Source organism: Fusarium solani (genome assembly GCF_023522795.1).
Source record: "Fusarium solani strain SB1 chromosome Unknown bctg00000002, whole genome shotgun sequence".
Classification (NCBI taxonomy): domain Eukaryota; kingdom Fungi; phylum Ascomycota; class Sordariomycetes; order Hypocreales; family Nectriaceae; genus Fusarium; species Fusarium solani.
The window spans coordinates 525,469-545,448 of NW_027072155.1; the positions used below are offsets into that span (position 1 = coordinate 525,469).

Below are 19,980 nucleotides of genomic sequence, written 5' to 3' on the forward strand. Positions count from 1 at the left end.
TACACAGTACCTAAAGTCTCATCAGAATAAGCTGTTAAGTATTTAATCAATTAAAACAGTACATAAACAAAGAACTCTGTACGCCTATCCTGCCTGCAAGACATGCCTCTTGTAGTAGCAATTTATCTGTAAATCCCAGGTCCCTCGAGCAATCTATACTCTATCCTCTCTGTCCACCATTTTCCGTTCAGACTGTCAATGTTAGATGGCCCGAGTATCTCTCAGTGCCTGTCCAGCACCAAGTCCATTTACATCCACCTCAATGCCCCCAGCCATGGTTGGCCGCTGAGGCACAGGTACAGAACCGCTAGCCTTGATGTGCAGTTTCTCATCTTGAGCGGACGCAATCTTGTCCTGTTTCAGACCCATCGAATCAAGAAATCCAATAGTGTCTGTCAGTTCTTGCTCCTTCCTGGCTGCGGTCCAGTGAAGCTCTTCAGCCATAATGTCAATGACCCTTGGCAGAACTTGCAGCGCTTTTGAAGCATCAAGGAACGACAGACGGGTCCGGCGGGCGATGACGTCCGCAGCTGTGCAAGCGGCCTCAGAGCGCACGCCATGGGTAATCTCGGCCTCAATGAAGGGGAGATTTGGCAGTAGTCGGGTGTTCAGACGTGGTGAAATGGCGAGTAGTGCCCAGGCTCGGTCACCGTAGTTGGTGGCAAGGTGGTGGGCAATATCAGCATCGATGGGGAATACCTCCATCAGCCGCGAGGCAAGCGAGGACCAGTAACCATGTGCGCCTACGAGCGGTACGTTCCGCGTGCAGCATCTACCGCTAGTCGTGAAACCTGGTAGCCCGGCACCGCTAATGTCGGGAAGAGGAATGGCGCGCGGTTGGAGGTTGAAAGTCTTGATGGCTTCATCAACCGTGTCTTCAGCCATTTGTCGGTAGGTGGTCCATTTCCCACCTGCGCAGGTAAGAAGACCTGAAGGAGAGACGGTGATGAGATGGCTTCTGACAAGAGATTCGGTGTTTTTGGCTCGTGGGTCGCGGACTAGGGGACGGATTCCTACATAGTGTAAGTAGATGGACAAGCATTCAAGACGGATGCTTCACTCACCTGACCAAGCTGCCAGTACATCATCCCTGGAGAGCACCGATTCTGGCGACAAGAGCTTGCTGACCTCATCGAGAATGAAATCCACATCGTCTTGCTGCGCCACAGGTGCCTTCTCAACCTTGCAAGGGTTATCCGTCGTTCCAGCCAGAGTGAAGCCCTGCCAGGGAAGAACAAAGATGACACGTCCATCCGAGGTAGCTGCATCAAGCATCCCCATTCCATTAGGGCACAGCCTCTTTGGGAGCATGATGTGGACGCCAGATGAGGGAGCAACGATGGGCTCTCGAGAGGGTTCATCCATCTGCTCAATGGCGTCGGTGAAGGGACCGGTCGCATTGATGACGCCCTTGGCGTGGACTGTGAAGGCTTGCGATCCGTCAAGTACATCTCGTACCTTGGCACCGCATATTTGACCACTGGCGTCTTTCTCGAGACCCGTGACCTCGACATGGTTGAGAACCGTGGCTCCGTATTGAGAAGCCGTCATCGCCAGAGCGACGTTCATTCTCGAATCGTTGTGTTGACCATCATAGTACACCAAAGCTCCGACCATGTTATCTCGTCGCAACAACGGAAACGCAGCAAGCGCTTTGCTCTTACTCAAGTAATAAGAACTCTCAAGACCCTGCGAGCCGGCAAGAAGGTCATAAGCCTTGGTACCAGCCCAGAAGTAGGGCGCTTCCCACCAACGCTGCAACGGTAGCAAGATTGGCAGCGAACTTGATAGATGCGGCGCAATGTTGAGAAACGTCTTGCGCTCCCTCAAAGCTTCCATAACGAGTTGGAGCTGACCGTAGTCGAGGTTCCAAACAGCTTTTTCGAGATAGCGAACACCGCCATGCACGAGCTTTGTGCTCTTGGAGCTTGTCCCCGAGGAGAAGTCATCGCGCTCGACGAGTGCGACTTTCAATCCGCGTGTGACGGCATCAAGGGCGATGCCTGTTCCGGTTGCGCCGCCGCCGATGATGAGTAGATCATACTGAGCGCTCTTGTCTGGTGTGTTGCTACGGCGCAGGTCGGCAAGCTGTTCGGCGCGGCTCTTTGTAGCTTGGAAGGTAGGTGGCACGATACGGCCGGCGGAATCGCGCTTGAGAGGAGCAATGGGCTTGTCGATGGAATGTGTCTTGTTTCGAGTCGCGTAGACGACGCCGCCGGCTGCTACGGTAGCTGTTGCAGCCGCGCAAGCGACGAGCAGCGGCCGCTTGACTGTTCGAAGTCGCTGCTGCATGGTGGTTGGCTTGTGCTCTTGACGGGGGTTGGTGTTCTGAGCTCCTCAGACAGCTTTGAGCGCGTCTTAGGAACGATACAGGTGGCCTTGAGTATGGTGTGAAGTCGATCAACTTGGAGCAAAGAGAAAAGTATGTTTATAACAGACAATAACTTGACAATGATCGTCGCATTGGAAAAAAAGATTCCATCATTTGCCGGGTGAAAATGGGCCACTCGAGCAGCTCTGATATCATACCTGACGCTTTCCTCTGCAAAGAACCGGAGACATGCCGGCCACGCCAAATCACGGTCCCACGTTTCTCCCCGTGACCATTTTCCCTCCTCGATTTCCCGTCGAAATGAAACCCCTGCCCCGCCAGAAACTCGCATCTGACAAGTGAGGTCGTCCCGTAAAACCTCCAACATGCAAGGGAGCCAATTCTTGCCGTGTCATGACCAACGCTCAGCCTCATCCACCATATGCATGTCGGTATTTCAGCACCGAGCTGCTAAGCTGTACAGGGATTAGGGCCATGACCCCTGGCAGATGCATGTCGGGGTTTGGTACCGACCATAATTCACCGAACACGACCGAGAGATCCATCGTGCGCCCGCTTCCTCCGGTGGCAAACTTGGCTTCCGTGGCCACGTGCTGATGTTCACCGAGGTACAGCAAAATGCTGTTGGCTTGGCTCGCACCTCGATGTTGCTCTTCAGGTAAGAGGCGCATGCAGGTTGGTACCATTCGGACTAGGTACGCTTTCTGGAAGGGAGCCGCAAAACTGCAGTTTCTTACGTATCCACTCGGTTTGGTTGGTGTGGGTCAAATATCCTACCACGTTGTATCACGGCTCGGCGTCAACTCACCCTGGAGTTGGAGCATTGATGAATGGTGTTATCCAAGTCGAATCTCAGCAGACTTTCTCGCTTGATAGGCCTTAAGCATTGTAATTAGGATGATTTGGTTTGGATATCACTTGATATCGAGGCTAAATTATTGATGCCCAAGATACAGTGGAGGAGAAATACTGGAGCCAAACGTTGTGATAAAAACCATCGATAGCCAGCGAGTTGGCCAACTGCTATGCACTCCAAACAATCTCACGAAAGATTTCCTCATCGCCAAGGGTTCATCGATTGAGTTAAACATTGTCCTCAACTCCAAAGGATATCCACAACGATCTCGCAATGTCTCAGAATGCTGACACTTCCAAGTTCCACCAGCGCTGATCACAAACTCCAGTGGAGAATCGCGAGGTGGGCACCGTGGGGTTGAGGCAAACGTTCTTCAGACGATCAACGCTATCAATTGACGCACTACGTAACTAACTATAATGTTCTCCAAATATGTTTCTCATTCCCGTCATCTGGGTTCTGTCTTTCCCATCTTCTGTTTCGGTTCCTGTTGTTTCTCTTTCACCCACCAAGCTTGACTTTTCAAAGATTCCCGAACACCCCGCCCTCACCCCGAAAGCGTCCGAGCCCTTCAACCATGCCCAGCACGAGGATTCTATACCTGCGAGTCCAGGGCACGGTCATAGGTGTTTGACCAGACTGATCGACGAGGGGTTACCAGCCGCTTGAATCCCATGTAGGGAGTGTTCATTGGGCTAGGGCCAGTGTACATGAAGGCATCATAGAGGAAACCACCAAAGGATGTACCAAGGAACGGTATCACCATTGGGATCTATCATGAAGGTCAGTTGAGTTCGCCATAATCAATCAAAGCTTGACTCACCCAGAAATAGTATCCTCCCGCAGACCAAACCTCAGTTCCGTATCCAAGCATGTACGAAACCAACCGCGGTCCAAAGTCACGAGCCAAGTTGATGGCATAGCCAGTCTCCCAACCCCAGCAAGCACCGATACCAAAGATCAAGAAGAACAAGGCAAGAGGCATCAACGGCCCGGCACCAATGTTGGTGCTGTCTGCCAATGCAAAGATGACAAACTGCAGGATCGTGCTGGCGATGAACTCGGAAAAGACCATGCCCGTACGCGTCATGAAGGCAGCGGGATACGTGCAAAAGATGCCCGCCGTCGCGTTCTCTCCCGTGACGGTTCGGATACCTGGGCCGCCCTCGTACGCGTTGATGGCAGACTTGTAGTTGCCGTACACGACGGCGGCGGCGGCCATGGCTCCGAGGGTTTGGGCAATAGCATAGATGGGGAGTTTACGCCAGGGATGACCTCTGAAGAGACAGTTCGCCAAAGTCACGGCGGGGTTCAGATGGCCTCCTGATTTACCACCGACGTATACTCCAAGCATGACACCTAGTCTGGTCGAGCTCGTTAATCAAAATCCAGGTCGACTATCACGATCGAAGACTTACCCCCAACCCCAAGAGATGCTCTGATAGTCACCCTTGGTTCCTCTGCTCAGAACAACCTGAGCAACAACGCCGTCGCCAAACAGAATCATGATAAAGGTGCCGAAGAATTCCGAAAAGGCATCCTGGCAAGTCTCCCTGACCCTGCTCCAAAGCAACGCCTCCTCCCTCTCACCAACATGAGGCTGCAGCGTCGAATCGCTGGGCAGTTCCTTGAGCGCTTTGGTCTGAACCATCTCGACTTTGGCGGGAGAGCTTGGACTGTTGATGGATGACTCTGAGATAGAGTCTTGGTTGAAAGAGGCGGTCATTGCAAAGATCTTGTTGGAGAGGGGATGGATGTGAATGCCGTCATCACCTCATGGGGATGTGGTTACAATTTATGCTCAGCAAGGACCAGGAAGGCTCTTGGCCACCAAGCCGATTAGGTTACAAAACGGTCGAGTGTATCCTCTCGCACTGAGCCATAGTTCGGCTCCGGTGCGAGCGAGCATCGCTTCCTTTCCCGAGGCACATTCCCGGTCCCCTCACCTTCCCATGGTGAGGGTGGCTTACAAGTCTGTTGGTACACTCCTAGTTAGAGAACGGGAAAGTCCAGCTCCGAAGGGGTAGCACTTCCAATCCCTCCCGACACAATCGAACCATGGCTTGTGGACGGGCCCTTCGGTGTTTGTCAGTCAGGTGAGGGTAACGTCTAGATGCGAGCTCGGTAGCCCACACCGAGAGGTATCACCACCCTCCAAGATGGGGATTCGAGACCCCCATCCCCCGCCTCCGCAGGTTCCCCGACGAGCCTCAGCCCCTCCGGAGGTCCGAGGGACTTTAATTAGACAGTATAATAGACTACGAATATGCAGATAAGCGTTCGCCAAGCCCCTTGTCACACTCAAGCTTCTAGAACGGGTTCCCACTTTGTGGGGATATGCACAAGGTCCCGAGGTGTCAAGAAACTTCTCCACGCTGATCCTTCGCTGCTTAAACCCCGATGGCGTCCTCCGATGCTCGTGCCATTGACCATGTAAGTCGGGTTCGCAAAACCCGAGTTTCTGACCTCCATCTCTCAAGTGTAGGGATTGTGAGACGTGCTGTTGGTCCGTGTCAAGATGCAACCCCAATCAACCGCGGTGATCCTCGGCCGAAAATCTTGATCTCGTGCTCTTTTCTCGACCAAAAAGTAAAACCCCGCAAATTGACCCTTGGGGTAGTCACCTGGGGTTGGGTCTAGGAGGGGTTTCTTCCCCGTGGAGGAGGGGATGGCTTGTGATGGTGTCGCATTAGAACCTCCAAGCTCAAGCCGAGACGGGAATACTTAAGTGCCTGGTCCATTGCAGTCTGATGACACGTCCTATCGCATCTTATCTCGGTTTAATCATCGCATTACAAGCTCGTCCCACCTTTTTTTTCCCAATTCTTTACGACTGATACCTCTTCACCAAAAGCGTCATGCCTCTCATCAATGGAAACTCCAATGGCTCCTTTATTGGAGCCATTGATCAGGGCACAACCAGCTCACGCTTCCTCATCTTCGACACAAGTGGCGAAGTTGTGGCGACGCATCAGCTCGAGTTCAAGCAGATCTATCCCCATCCTGGGTAAGGCGATATAGAAGCAACGTATTTTTGGTCCGGAAGCTAACATTAAACTTAGATGGCATGAGCATGACCCAGAAGAGCTGGTAAGCTCTGTGGAAAAGTGCATTGATGGAGCTGTCGAGTCCTTTGAGGCTCGGGGCAACTCACGCGACCAAATCAAGGCCGTGGGCATCACAAACCAGAGAGAGACAACCATTGTCTGGGATAGAACGACGGGCAAGGCGCTGCACAATGCCATCGTCTGGACCGACACTCGATCTCAAGAGCTAGTCCGAAGACTGAAGCGTCGTCTCGGGGCCAGTGAATTGCCTTCGAGATGCGGTCTTCCTCTCTCCACATACCCTTCTGTCAGCAAGCTGCTATGGCTGCTCGGGAATGTTCCTGAAGTCAAGGATGCTTACGAGCGCGGCGTGCTCGCTTTCGGTACCGTCGATACTTGGCTGACGTACAAGTTGAATGGCGGCACGGAGCGTGACATTTACGTGTCAGATCCTTCGAATGCGTCACGCACCATGTTCATGAACCTCGAGACGCTCAAGTACGACGAGGAAATCATTGACTGGTTCCGTCTCGACCCCGCAAAGATTACCCTGCCAAGGATCGTGCGGTCCTCAGACACCAAGGCTTACGGCTCCTTGGCTGGCACATGCTTGAAGGGCACCAAGATTACAGGGTGCCTAGGTGACCAATCTGCTGCCCTCGTCGGCCAGAAGGGCTTCACCCCCGGCCTCGCCAAGAACACATACGGGACTGGCTGCTTTCTGCTCTACAACGTGGGATCCAAGCCCGTCATGTCTACCCACGGACTTTTGAGCACCGTCGCCTTTGACTTTGGCGAGGGCAACACCATGTACGCGCTCGAGGGCAGTATCGCCGTGGCGGGCTCGAGCGTCAAGTTCCTCGTCGACAACTTTGGCTTCATCCAGTCGTCGTCCAAGCTGAGCGCCCTGGCCGAGACTGTCGAGGACAACGGTGGGTGCACTTTCGTAACGGCCTTTAGCGGCCTGTTTGCGCCGTACTGGATTGACGATGCCCGAGGTACCATCTTTGGCATCACAGCGTACACACAGCGCGGACACATCGCTCGCGCCACGCTCGAGGCCACCTGCTTCCAGACAAAGGCCATCCTAAACTCGATGGAGAAGGACAGCGGCCACGCCCTAACGGAGCTGGCCGTGGATGGTGGCATGTGCAACTCGGATCTTATCATGCAGGTACGTACATCAGCTGAAGGAACAAGGGGGAGATGAAGACGCTAACAAGGTTTACAGACGCAGTCTGATCTTATTGGTATCCCTGTCAATCGACCAGCCATGCGGGAAACAACGGCTCTTGGCGCCGCCATCGCAGCCGGTTTCGCAGTGGGAATCTGGAAGGACTTTGATGACCTCAAGAATGTCAACACGCAGGGCCGGACCATCTTTGAGCCCCAGATCACTAATGAAGAAGCGGCAGCTCGTTTCGGGACGTGGGAGAAGGCGGTCCAGATGGCTAAGGGGTGGGCGAGCTAAACGAGGCGGTGTCTGTAGCGTTCTTGTCTGTGCTTTCTTTTTTCCTTGCGTTTTTTTGTCTGTAGCATATGTATCAAGTGAAATACTGCTGCCTGGGCCAAGGGCTGCTAAAACAAGCCCGTTCAATTACCTGTCAACACTAGTGATGATCGCCTAAGCCATTGCCGTCTGCCACATGCCAATAGAGGCAAAGCGTCCTGGGGCCGATCAAATCCTTCAATGGCGCCAGGGTGAGGGGACAAGAGAAACGAAGCATCTTCTTCCCGGCGAAGCCGTAGCATGAATCAGGACATGAGCTGCGGGTGCTCAGCGTCTCATCTCCACCGGAACTTTATGTAACCTACCAAGCATCGACGTACGTCAGCCGGAGTCCAGAAGAAGAAGGCCCCTAGACCTTCTGGGATGTCATTTGCTACGGGCCCCCTGGTCCGCGCCTACAGGGAGGGGGTAGCACCCCGAAATGCCGCCTTTGTGGTGTGCCCCCCTCAGCTCGGCAGTAGAAGGCATGGCGACAGTGTCAAATCTCCACGTTTCACCGGGGGGTCTAGGCCTCTCTAACTGGGGCAAACTTGGTCAAAGATTGACGGCTTACCGCCGGTGTTAGTGGACCGAGGCTCGGCCTTATTGTTCACCAACCGTTCGTTCTCCTCAATATTATCTCTGGATCCAATTCTCCACGTTTCCTGTCAACGAAGATCTCCTGTTCCACCAAAGCAATCCATGCGCATGGTTTATTCTACTGCTTATCGCTCTTCCCCAGATTCTACTCCACGCCAACTCAATCGACCTCTGAGGGAATGTGGAGGTCCCAGACCCTCGGGAGAGGGATCGGCACAATCCCCACGAGCGAGCCCTCGACAGCGGCAATTGAGGCCGAGGACCTCAACTCGACCTTGAGTAATGACGAGGGATCCAGCGGCGAGGAGTCCAGGCTCACCAGCTCAAATGGCCCGGCGAGGAAGCGGAGGAGGGAGAGACACCAAAAGATATCGTAGGTTTTTTTCCGACATACAATACCCGATAAAAAATACGAAAAAATCTGAATAGTTTGTGTGTTCAAGGTGTGAGATGTGCAAATCCCGCAAGGTAAAATGCGACCGTGCTGAGCCGGCATGTTCGTGGTGCGCCCGACACAACCGCGCCTGCGTCTACCTTGAGAGACAGAAGCCAGGGGCGGCTCGCAATGGCTTCAGTCTTGAGCTGGAGGCCAAAGTCAACCGGATCGACGCGTTGCTACAGGCCCTGGGACGTCGTGTTGAGGAGCACATTGTCCAGGATCACACGGCGGCTTCACCGAGCCTCGCGTCTTCCACCGCGAATAATCTACAGGGCGACAGTCAAGATGGTAGTCGGCTTACGCCTACAAGTCTCCCAAGAACCTCTTCAATGTCGCAAGCTAGGTCACCAAGTTTGTCCAGCACAACATGGCAGCCCGGCATCCAACCTCAGCAGCCGGTGCTGATGGCCAGTTTGGAGGGCCCTCCCCAACCAATCAGTTCTCCAAATGCCTCTGGATTTCGAAAAGACCCTTCTCTTCACTCCTTCATCATTGATCTCCCACCTCACGACGTCGTCTACACCCTCGTGGACCTCTACTTCAAGCACTGCAACACGTGGTGTCCTATCCTGGACCGAAAAACGACCTTTGCTAGCTTCTTCGGGCCAACATTGATGGAGGAAGCCGACCGGATTCTACTCTATGCAATCGTGGCAACGACGCTGAGGTTTCTCAAAGATCCAAGGATGTCATCCGAGATGCGGACATACTACCATGCCGTGGCTAAGCACACGGTGCAGATATACGCCATGGAACATATCAGCGTACCTGCTCTAAGAGCGCTCGTCATAATAACCCTGGATGAACTGGGGACATCAAACGGCCCCCGCGGCTGGAATCTCTTGTCATTACTCTCACAAAGCGTAAGGCAACTCGGCCTATGTGAAGAAAGCACCGTCTTCCTTTCAGCCGAGGCGTCAGAAACTCCGCACACCGGCTCCATGAGAAGAGTCGCAGCTGGAAAGCCCGAGTCCTGGATCGAAGACGAGGGAAGGCGACGGCTTTACTGGATGATATACCTCTTGGACCGTTATGCAACAATAGCCACGCCGACGTTTGACTTTATGCTCGACAGCAAGAAAGTCACTCGGTTTTTACCTTGTTCATACGATTTGTTCTCCAAGAACGTGCCGGTAGAGACGAGGGCCTTTCACCCAAGTGACGTCCAGCAGAGAGAATACCTCGTCAACAAACCCGAAAACCTCGGCAGCTTTACCTACCATTGCGAGATTCTCATCATCCTTAGCAAGATTCACGAGTTTCTCAAGACGCCTATTGATGTATCTTCTACAAAGGACATGGCTGAGTGGCGAAACACATACCAGACGCTTGATCGATCACTGGATGGCTGGTTGCAGAGCTTACCGAGTGAATACAGCAAGATATCTGCTTTGTGCCACTCGGATCCTGCAAGTCGTGTGGCCAACTGGTTCATGTTGCATAGTGCGTACGTCACTTCTGCGGTGCGGCTTCATTCTTCGGCGGCGTACCCAACCGTTAGGTCTCACATATTTGTGCCCTCTCACTACGCAATGCAGAGATGCCTGTCTGCTGTACAAAGCCTGGGAGACATTACCCGTGATGTCTCCGAAGCAGATGGCTTGAATCTTCTAGGACCTCCGTTTGCATTTTCGCTCTGGGTGGCTGGTCGATTGCTGCTGGTTCATGCCGCTGCGGTTGGATGTCCAGTTGATCCCCTGATTGACTTTTTTATCGATACGCTTCGAAATGTCGGCCAACACTGGGACGTCGCGAGCAACTACTCCAAAATCCTGAGCCGACTTGTCCAACGGGGGAGACAGGGTGACATGAGTTTTGCCACCATGAGACGGTAGGTCCTCGACAATCTCCCCTAACAACAGAAACTAACATGGCTTTAGGAGCGCGTATGATCTGGTGACACTCACATCTACAGCTCGACACTCGAGCCTAGAGCCAACATCAACCCAAGTCACATCTCTCAGCGAGCTCGACAACATCGATGTCTTTGACTTTTTCAATTATCCCAGAGTCTCCAATCAGAGCACGGCGAACCTGGTCATTCGACCCCAGACCATGAATAATATTCAAGGGGACTCGGCGAGGAACGGCATACCTGATCCAGAAGCTGATTGGTTAGCTTATGGGGGATCACTGTTCAACTAACCTGGAACGCCTGGAGCATATAGAATTCTTTTGACAATCACTTGTCCGATATCATATGCTTGTATCATTAAATCTCAGCCAGGTGTTATAGGTATATGATGGGGGGATTGGGATTCTAACAAGCGTAATAAAAGATGACTGCACGCTCAAGAAAGCATGATGATATCCTTTATAGGAGTCTTCATTAATTCCGTATCGATTAGCCTCTGGTTGTTCCTATTTGCCTCCACGGTTTGAATCTCCCCAGAACCCCATTCCCGGCATGTACTCCGACACAGCCCTGCTTGGTTTAGATGCCCTCTTCGACCAAAATCCCCTTCTCAACCTTCTAAACAATACGTCCAACGACAAAGCTAAAAGACTTACTCTTGAGAGATGCAATCCAGCCAGTGACTTGATCCAGACATCGTCAGGCCAGAGATTGCGACAATCCTACGGGTTCCGTCAACGCGTAGAACAACATGCGTAATCACACGCAGAACCGAAGCAAATTTACCGCCAACAACACTTATCTACGGTGTGACAAGCGGGCGGAGATGCAGAGAATGTTACCTTGCATATCAGACCACGGTCGGATAAAATGCCAGGGTTGAACCAACAGACAGCGACACCTGTCAAAAGACCGACGACCCCGCCCGTAATTCTTGTCGCGATCTTGACTCTTATTCCACGCACGAACACCCGCGGACCAACGGACTAGACAAGATGACGAATGATCCTGAGCCTTCTCCTCCAGCGCAGACTGCCGACACCGCTGACGATCAGGTGGCGCCTCTGGTACGTGGGACGACGGAACGGTCCACTCAGACGGTTGATGGTGGATGATGAAACTGACGTGACTCAGGAAGCTGAAGCCCCGGCTGACGACGACTCGGCAGTTGTGGTCGTGAGTGCTGTACCCCTTATCTATCAAGGAATGTCAATTGACTCGCCTCCGCTAGACTGATGATGAGCTGTCCACTGCGTCGTTGCGCTCGAGCATTCGCGAATACCACATGATCAATGGCCGTAGATATCACCGAGACGAGAGCAAGTCGGGACCGAATCGCTTGATCAATCTCCAGCTAATTAATGTTTGCAGAATACTATCTCCCTAGTGACGAGGTACGGCCTCTCGCTCATTCAACCAAAGAACCTCGCTGACAGGCTTGCAGCATGAATCAGAGAGATTAGGTAACCGCGTAGAAGACGTACCCATGAATTCGGGGCTCATAACAGCTTTACAGATCTCCAGAACCACCAACTTCTCCTAACATTTGGCGGCAAGAGGTATTTCGCTCCCAATGCCGAGACAGCCAAGCGAGTCCTTGATGTGGGCACGGGCACAGGAGTCTGGGCGGTCGAGTTTGGTATGTCGAGACAGTCCCCGTGTTGAACTAGACGCTGATGGTAATCCCAAAGCCGATGACCATCCTCATGCTCAGGTAAGATTGATGACGGGATATGATCGATACATATGACTCAATTCAGCAGGTCTTTGGCATCGATATTGCCGCTATCCAGCCAACTTTGTGAGTGTGGACCTCACCAGGCCAAACAATTGTCTGATGATATCCCAGTGTTCCTCCCAACTGCACTTTTGAGATTGACGATGCCGAGAAGGACTGGACTTGGAGTCAAACGTTCGACTACATCTTTGTGCGGCTGATGGTCGGTAGCTTGGCCGACTGGGACAAGTTTACCCGCAAATGCTTTGAGTAAGGGCACAAAACCCCCACTTGCACGCTTCGTTCTGACCAAGCCCAGAAACTTGGAACCCGGAGGCTGGCTTGAAGTCATTGACCCTACTTTCCCCGCCAAGTCAGACGACGGAACACTCAAGCCCACCTCCCCTCTGAACAGATGGGACGAGCTAACCTCCAAGGGCGCCGCAAACCTCGGAAGACCCTTTGACGAAGGCGTAAACCACGAAAAGCGCCTCAAAGAACAGGGCTTTGTCAACGTGACGCGAAAGATGTTCAAGTGGCCTATTAACACCTGGCCCAAGGATCCAAAGTACAAGGAGATTGGACTTTGGACTCTGGCCAACATTGAGAGAAATCTCGAAGCCATCAGCACGATCCTGTTGGCGCATGGGCTTGGTATGAGCCGGGATGAAATTTTGGTTTTCCTTTCTGAGGTGAGGGCCGAGATGCGGAATCCGAGGGTTCATGCTTATTGGGAAGTGTGAGTTTCAACTTGACCCCTGATCGATGGTGAAGCTGACTGGTGATGCAGGTTTGTGGTTACTGGACAGAAGCCGGAATAGTAAACCAGGGCGTGACGACGAATAGATTGTTGAAATGGTATATGAAGTCGAATAAATGCTAGACATGATAGTCTATTTCCGGTCTTCGGACTGTCTACTGGGCCGTGTTAAAGATAATCACTGCTCGACTCAACACCCATATCATGGAGTGTCAAGAAATAGAGTTAAATGTTGCCGAGGCTGGAACTGAAACCACTGCGACATCAGACCGGGCAAGCCGACACAGCACTCGCACGTCATATCTGGGCAACGAATTCTCCATAACCGGGGTGAGTCAACTGAACGCATAGGGCCACAAATAAGAAACCGTCTCACTGTCGTCAATAAAAACAGAGTTTGCCTAGACCCATATTCATCGGCCAAGCCGGGGTTTCATCCGTCTTGTCTTTACGGCGCGGCCAATCATGACGCGCCGCGATCCAGGCCATCTTGGCGAAAATACGAGAAATGGCAAGGGAGCCAATACCTTAATTCAATGTGTCTAGGGAGGCTTCTTGCACGGGCCGACATGAGTACAGGCCCAGCCTGGCTGTGCGACTTGGCCGAAAATGCCAACTGTCAGACAAAGATAAAACCCTCCAACAGCCCAATTCTTCGTCATCTTCAAGTATTTCCAACTTCACTTTGCGTCAATCCACACCATGGAAGGCAGTTATCGGCCTCTTCCTGCTAACGCACCCTCGCACGATCCATCAACGCCTTGGCGAGGGAGTCGACCGAGCAACCAAACGCCAAGCCCGCCTCACCAGCACGAATTAATGGAAAAGACAACACCTCGGTTTAGAGGCCTCCCAGCGCGACGGAGATCACGGCCAAAGCTTTGGCTTGGGGTGCTTGGGAAATGGCTCATCACGGTGGCTTTTATTGTCATCATTTACGTCATTTTGATCGGCTATTCCAACTATGAAGTCATTTCCAACAAGCAGAAGCGATATTTCAATGCATTAATTACCGGATTTTTAATCGCGTTGGGCTTGACGACCATGAGTCAGTTGACAAACGCCGTGTCTGATCTCAGATGGTGGATTCTTAGCCGCAGACCTCGATCGGCAGGAAAGGTGAGTAACGATTTTCACATTTGAGAAATCTTTCAACTAACAATGTCGCTTAGGTCAAGGCAATTCTGCACGCTACTAGTATGACCCAGGTCTTGATGCTGGCCATCAAGTCCAGTCGAACATCCATCCACCTCAGCGTCGCAGCTTGGGTCATCCTATTTCTTGTATGTCCATCTCTCATCTTGCATCCGGAATGCTCATCAGAACTGACGATGGAGACTTCAGGGCTCTCAAATTGGCTATGCATCTCTCGGACTGTGCTACTCTGTAGACAAGACGGAAGACCGCGCCCTGCTCGTTCCTGGCAACGTCTCCATCCCCAATCTATCTACAATCGAGACAAACAAAGTCATCAAGCAGTCCAATTCTATCAGGGCACAGCAATACACTGCCAACAGGTTTGTTCTGCTGCAAAACCAAGGCTATTCCCGAGCAGATTATCTGACTGTCTACTAGTTACGGCACCGTCTCCCTGGCCCTCAACTGGGCCGATCCCGAGGATATGCCCATTCCCGGCACGCTCTGGTTTGCTGATGATTACTCCCTCTTCTGCACCATCAACTACTGTTCCTATGTTTTCCGCGAGACAAACACGCAGACATTGGGAGACCCACGTGCGATTCCTGTCACCGTAACAACGAACCGCAATATCAATGCCACCGCGCAGTGCTCTAGCTACCCGGTTCTTCAAGGAGGCAACGGCACAGACTCGAGCATACGAGTCAAGATTGACTCACGAGAAGTCAATATCACCATCCCGCACCAGGACGGACCCGATCAAACGACCTACATGACATCTACTGACGAGTCTTGCGGGGAGGGCTGCAGCATTATATCAGCGTTCGAAGCATCATCAACGGAGCCATGGTTTTATAACTGCACTGCAAGGCTAGGATCTGTGGCTAATGCCACTAGGCCAGAGCATAGACTTGGGAGCAATCTTGCACAGCTGGCGACGTCGGCAATCGCACTGCAGGGCTATGCCAACAATGGAAGCTTCCAGTACATGACATACCCATCGGCAGCCACCTTTGGAACTCCCGTAAACGGCTCAACTGAAGCCATGGGACTTCTCCTTTCTCGCTTCACAATCGGTGTCCTCAGCACCGTTATAGAGTCGAACTCGGACATCGTCGTCCAAGGCCAGGCACCAACCATCGGGCAAAAGCTAGGTGTCTCGCACTGGGGAATCATTCATCTCATCATCTGGTTGACAGCCGGCTTGCAATTGCTGTTGGCAGTGCTGGCGACTTGGGTGGCGGAAAAGGTGGTTGTCCCAGAAGAGAATCCTCTCGCCGAAGCACGAGTTTTGCAATCCATGGTGACAGAACAAGGGCCTCAGATGATCAACGGCCAGTCGTTTGAGACTGTCCCGTTGGGCCCAGCCAAGTCATTATGGATCTTTAAAGACCAGTATGTGGGGGATGGCGTGTACGATTTATATATGGAGGAGGTTTCGAGATGAGCAGACATATAAAGCGCGCCGGTGTTCTTTGATTTTTTTATACTTTGCTAGCGATGCTTTGTTTATGAAATTTACTTGTATCACGATTTTACTGTGCTCTAGAGTGCAACAACACCCCCCCAGCGTTCATTCTTTCACACGCAAGACAAATCATGCTTGCAAGGCCTCGTGAAACTCGTCACTAAATCCTGACTAACGCTTTTATAAAGCAAAAGTTTTAAAAGTTGAGCTTATCTAGTCAAGTCATTGTCCAAGATGTATTGGTTCTGCCGATCTCGGGCGTCGCTCTCGCACACCAAAACAGGCAAAGTCGATTCTGCAGACCCATGTTCGAGTCAGGTGTTGAAGAAATTGGCGAGAACAACGTGTCCCAAAAGACCAGAGACTATTCATAATTAAGGAACAGCATTCACAATATTTGACAGACAAAAAAAGATATACACGAAATAGAATCTTCTGTTCTTGTATACTTGAGCCAAGATGTAGCAACGTGAGGTGTTTAATTATGCTATGGCTAATCAGCAATCAAGGCGACATGCTGCGAGATAAAGACCCTGTGTTGAGTGATTTTGACAGTCTTGGACCAATCGGAACTAGAGGCAACCATTAGTCATGATCGGCCGGTTCTAGAGTTGACCTCCGAGTTCTTGTCAAGTCTCCTCCATCAATTCACACGATAAACACTTGACCAATCTTTCATGATGCCTACCTTAAGTGCGGATATGTACAAGCCCGCTCCGCGGCGTGTAAAAAAGACAAACATTGTCCGAACCCGAACTGGCTGCATTACATGTCGTGAGCGAAGAAAAAAGGTACGTTCCACAGCCAGCGAGCGATGCGGAGGAACTGGGTTGACTCGTGATAGTGCGATGAAAAGAAGCCTGCTTGCAGCACATGCGAAAGACTTGGAAAGCGCTGTGAAAAGTACAAGGCGGGCATCAACTTTAAGAATGTGTCCTTTGATGCATCGCCAAGTCCTCGACGGGAGACTCGCAGCAATGGAGCCCGTTATGCTCAGCAGGAGGATTGTTCGCCAGAGGCAGTCACCGCGCAAACCCCCTTGTCTCATGAACCATCTCCCATCAATTTGACGATATCTTCGAGGCCAAGCCCACGGGCGCCCAAGGAGACGGCTTCCTCGACCCCGCTTTCGGAATCAATGATATCGGTCCCAATCAGTCCCTTCTCAGATATGGGAGTTGCCGGCTTCGAGTTTACCAACACTGTTCTAGGTGATGGGTTCGCGCTTTGGGCTGGCGACGTCGATGACGCTCCAATGGCTCCATTGAAGCCGTTGGCTGATGACGCGCATTCGTCACAATTTGGCTCAGATACACATCTAGGGGCTCCGCCTGCCACCTCAGGAGGCGAGGAGACTTCGGCCCAGACCCCAAGGCCTGTCGGCACGCCGCTACTCGTTGAACATGGCTTGCAGAATGAAGCTACATCAGACTGCCACGTCTCGGAAGTGATGGATTTACCTACCACGAACTCTCCCATTACAGACCTCATAATCCCAGGCACCAACTTGACGACATCCAACACGATCCAGCCTTACAAAATACTCAAAAGCCCAAGCCCTTTTTTACTCAGCGACAACCAAGTAGTATACATGGACTTCTGGCTTCATCAATGCCTCCCTGCTCTCCATCCCATTTTCAAAGACTTTCCCATCCTCGGAGACCTCCCTGTTGTGGTCACTGACACAATGATGGCCCTATCAGCAGGGCGTCTAAGTCGAATGCTTCCTCAAAGAAGCTCCTCGGCCCTTCCAAGTATCCTGGGGTTGTCCTTTAAGCCTGACTCCAGCCACAAGACCAGGAGCCAAAAGTATTACTACTCCGCCATCAAGGGTATATCCGACTGGGTCAAGGACAGCAATGCGTCCCAGGCGACTACTACCCTTGCGACTCTCATTCTGTTCTGTTATTGGGAATCGTCGATGGGCAACTTCCGAGACTTTTCCGTTCACTCGGGTGGTGCCACAAAGCTCATTGAGGCTCAAGAGAGTACCTTGGTACAACAGGGCTTTGTCGGTTATGGACTCATGGCTGCTTGGGTGCGAGCTCAGATGAACAACTGGTGGCGACGCATGCATTTTAGCACGGTGGAGTTCCAACGAAAGCAGGACCCAGTGTCGATTTCTCCCAACGTCGAGCTCATCTTGGACCTTGTTGGGGACACAAAGGCTTCGGTATTGGTCATGCTATGCGAGTCTCTTCGCATATACTCCTCCGCGGTTGTCGGCTACTGGGACTTGTTCCGCGATCCATCCCCCACCAACGAGGATAGCCAGCCAGGTTCACAAATGCCTACAGCCTCCTCTGCAAGCCGAGAGGGCGATGCATGTTTATATCCTTACACTCTACTCATGAAAGCCCAAGTCAGAAAGCTGAACGATTGGCACACAAAGCTGCCATTGTCTCAGTTACCCATCACACCCTTTCACTCGGCGGGACCGGCCACCTCAGAAGACAGCAGTCTAACTATCGAGCCGTTATACTTCCAATCACATGATTCAGCGATGAATTACGCATACTACATTACAGCACGAATTATTCAGAGTGCAGATTTGTTAAAGGATCAGAAATCTACCACCTCGGCACAGGAAGCAGACAGATGGGCACTTATCCTGCTTCAGATCGCCGCTGGCATTGACTGGGAAGAATGCATCCGCCTCAACACGTTCGCAATCGGCTTCTCCGGCCTCCTGCTAGTTTGCGCCATCCACACCTCAAACCCAGCCATTGGCCTCTGGATCCAAAACTGGTTGGAAGAGCGACAAAGGACCAGTCATCTGGAAGAGGGCAGCTTTCCTGTTCTGCAGATACTTCAAGTCCTACGTGCGGTCAATCATGAGCGAGTCAGGGGCCGAGACGTCTTTGCTGTTTTTCAGACGGTCGATGATGGAGGCGGGGAGGGCAAGTTTCACTCATACCACAGCCAGACGCTCACGTCTGTCATGGTGTACGGGAAGGAGAAGGATACCGAAAACATGGTTTCGTATAGAACCCCAGTTTAATATCGAAGAGGCCTATCACTCCTCGTCCATCTCGACACAATCCTCGGGGTCCATATGCTCCAACAGAGCGCCAGATCTCCCGCTGGTCGTGAACAGAACCTTGAAACTAGTCTTCCGGAGAAGCGTCACTAAATTGGAGATTAGATCGTCCGTATCCCGTCCATCAAGCCAGTGCAGTCCAGCAATGACACACACTGTATCTGGGGTCACAAGTCGAGCCGCCTCATCGAAAGCGGAAAGCGCCTCGCTCCATGTCTGTGCAGTCCCGTCCAAGTCTGAGATCCGCTGCTCCAGCGCACTCAGTAGCGATTGCCTCGACGCATCTGTAGAGTGAAAGGAATGCATTGCAGCGAGGAACTGATGTAGCAATGCGTAAACAAGTGACACGACCCCTTCAGCCTCCCTTGAAGAGTTACCCTTGCGCGGGCCTTGGCGGCTGATGCTGCAAAAGTATGACACTAGAGTATCATCTCGTAGCTTGACCTCCCAGGCCAACTCGATGATCTTGGCTGGTAGAATAGACATGCTGTTATAGTTATCCTCTGCCAGAGTCGGAGGCCCTTGAAGCCAGATCCTTCGTCGTCGCATTTGAGCCAGTCTTCCACACGCTGAAGCATTTGATCAGGGATTGAATCGATGTGGAAGCCTTCGGGGGTTAGCCTTACTCTCTGGCTGTCGAAGAAGCCCTCCAATGTCTCCATGGCGTTTGACTATTGACCATTAGCCGCGTGACACGTATAAGATAAATCATGGTGAGATATCTCACCATTTTCAATAGCGAAGATTGAAGTTGTTGACTGCTACTTTTTTGGGTTTTCTTCGTACGGTGGTGCCTAGGTAGATCTCTTATAAAGACTGCAAATGGTAATTAAATTCAAGACTTGGAAAATGGCAAGACACAATAGTAGCTTATATAGCCTCCAACTACTAGCAGTCGCAGTTTGCAACAGCCTCATGCGGTTTTTGTAAGACATTCACATAGGTCCACCGGATAATAGATGCTGATTATTGATCCGATCTTGGGCCTGAGCTGTCAGCAGACGATTCTTGATCAAATCAGAAAACTTCGGTACGAGTCTCCCATCTTCTCAATGGTAAGCGGTATTATCTTCTCTCAAGTGTTGAACATCTTTGCCGATATCCTCAACGTTCAGCTCTACTCCTCCGATTTCAAGGATGGCCAGCGGAAGCACCTCTATCAGACCTTTGCCGAGAGGCTCAGCGGAACGGCATTTCTTCTCAGCTATTCCCCTTTATTCCTCTGGTGGTAATGTCATCA

General features: G+C 51.9%; 5 protein-coding genes across 5 annotated transcripts; 2 read left to right on the forward strand and 3 right to left on the reverse strand.

Moving 5' to 3' along the window:
- Positions 1-201: 201 nt before the first annotated feature.
- Positions 202-2,292, reverse strand: MRS44_004122 (uncharacterized protein; the record flags this gene model as incomplete). Its single annotated transcript, XM_046277666.2, has 2 exons — positions 202-1,013; positions 1,065-2,292. The coding sequence occupies 2 exons, from the start codon at positions 2,290-2,292 to the stop codon at positions 202-204; spliced, it is 2,040 nt and encodes a 679-aa protein (XP_046125583.2).
- Positions 2,293-3,783: 1,491 nt separating this feature from the next.
- On the reverse strand, positions 3,784-4,914 carry MRS44_004123 (uncharacterized protein; the record flags this gene model as incomplete). Its single annotated transcript, XM_046267844.2, has 3 exons — positions 3,784-3,960; positions 4,012-4,552; positions 4,607-4,914. 3 exons carry the CDS (start codon positions 4,912-4,914, stop codon positions 3,784-3,786), a joined length of 1,026 nt encoding a protein of 341 aa, XP_046125584.2.
- A 1,132-nt stretch (positions 4,915-6,046) lies between these two features.
- Positions 6,047-7,706, forward strand: MRS44_004124 (uncharacterized protein; the record flags this gene model as incomplete). The annotated part of the gene is made up of 3 exons (XM_046277667.2): positions 6,047-6,195; positions 6,251-7,409; positions 7,467-7,706. The coding sequence occupies 3 exons, from the start codon at positions 6,047-6,049 to the stop codon at positions 7,704-7,706; spliced, it is 1,548 nt and encodes a 515-aa protein (XP_046125585.2).
- A 797-nt stretch (positions 7,707-8,503) lies between these two features.
- Positions 8,504-18,701, forward strand: MRS44_004125 (uncharacterized protein; the record flags this gene model as incomplete). Its single annotated transcript, XM_065622065.1, has 21 exons — positions 8,504-8,697; positions 8,768-10,594; positions 10,644-10,877; positions 11,514-11,685; positions 11,753-11,794; positions 11,850-11,916; positions 11,990-12,012; positions 12,063-12,081; positions 12,135-12,257; positions 12,310-12,332; positions 12,382-12,419; positions 12,468-12,605; positions 12,655-13,027; positions 13,228-13,425; positions 13,675-13,687; positions 13,742-14,214; positions 14,268-14,378; positions 14,440-14,612; positions 14,671-15,627; positions 16,395-16,491; positions 16,545-18,701. The coding sequence occupies 21 exons, from the start codon at positions 8,504-8,506 to the stop codon at positions 18,699-18,701; spliced, it is 7,452 nt and encodes a 2,483-aa protein (XP_065478137.1).
- Positions 18,702-18,716: 15 nt separating this feature from the next.
- MRS44_004126 (uncharacterized protein) lies at positions 18,717-19,289 on the reverse strand (the record flags this gene model as incomplete). The annotated part of the gene is made up of 1 exon (XM_065622066.1): positions 18,717-19,289. The coding sequence occupies one exon, from the start codon at positions 19,287-19,289 to the stop codon at positions 18,717-18,719; it is 573 nt and encodes a 190-aa protein (XP_065478138.1).
- Between the last annotated feature and the right edge of the window lie 691 nt (positions 19,290-19,980).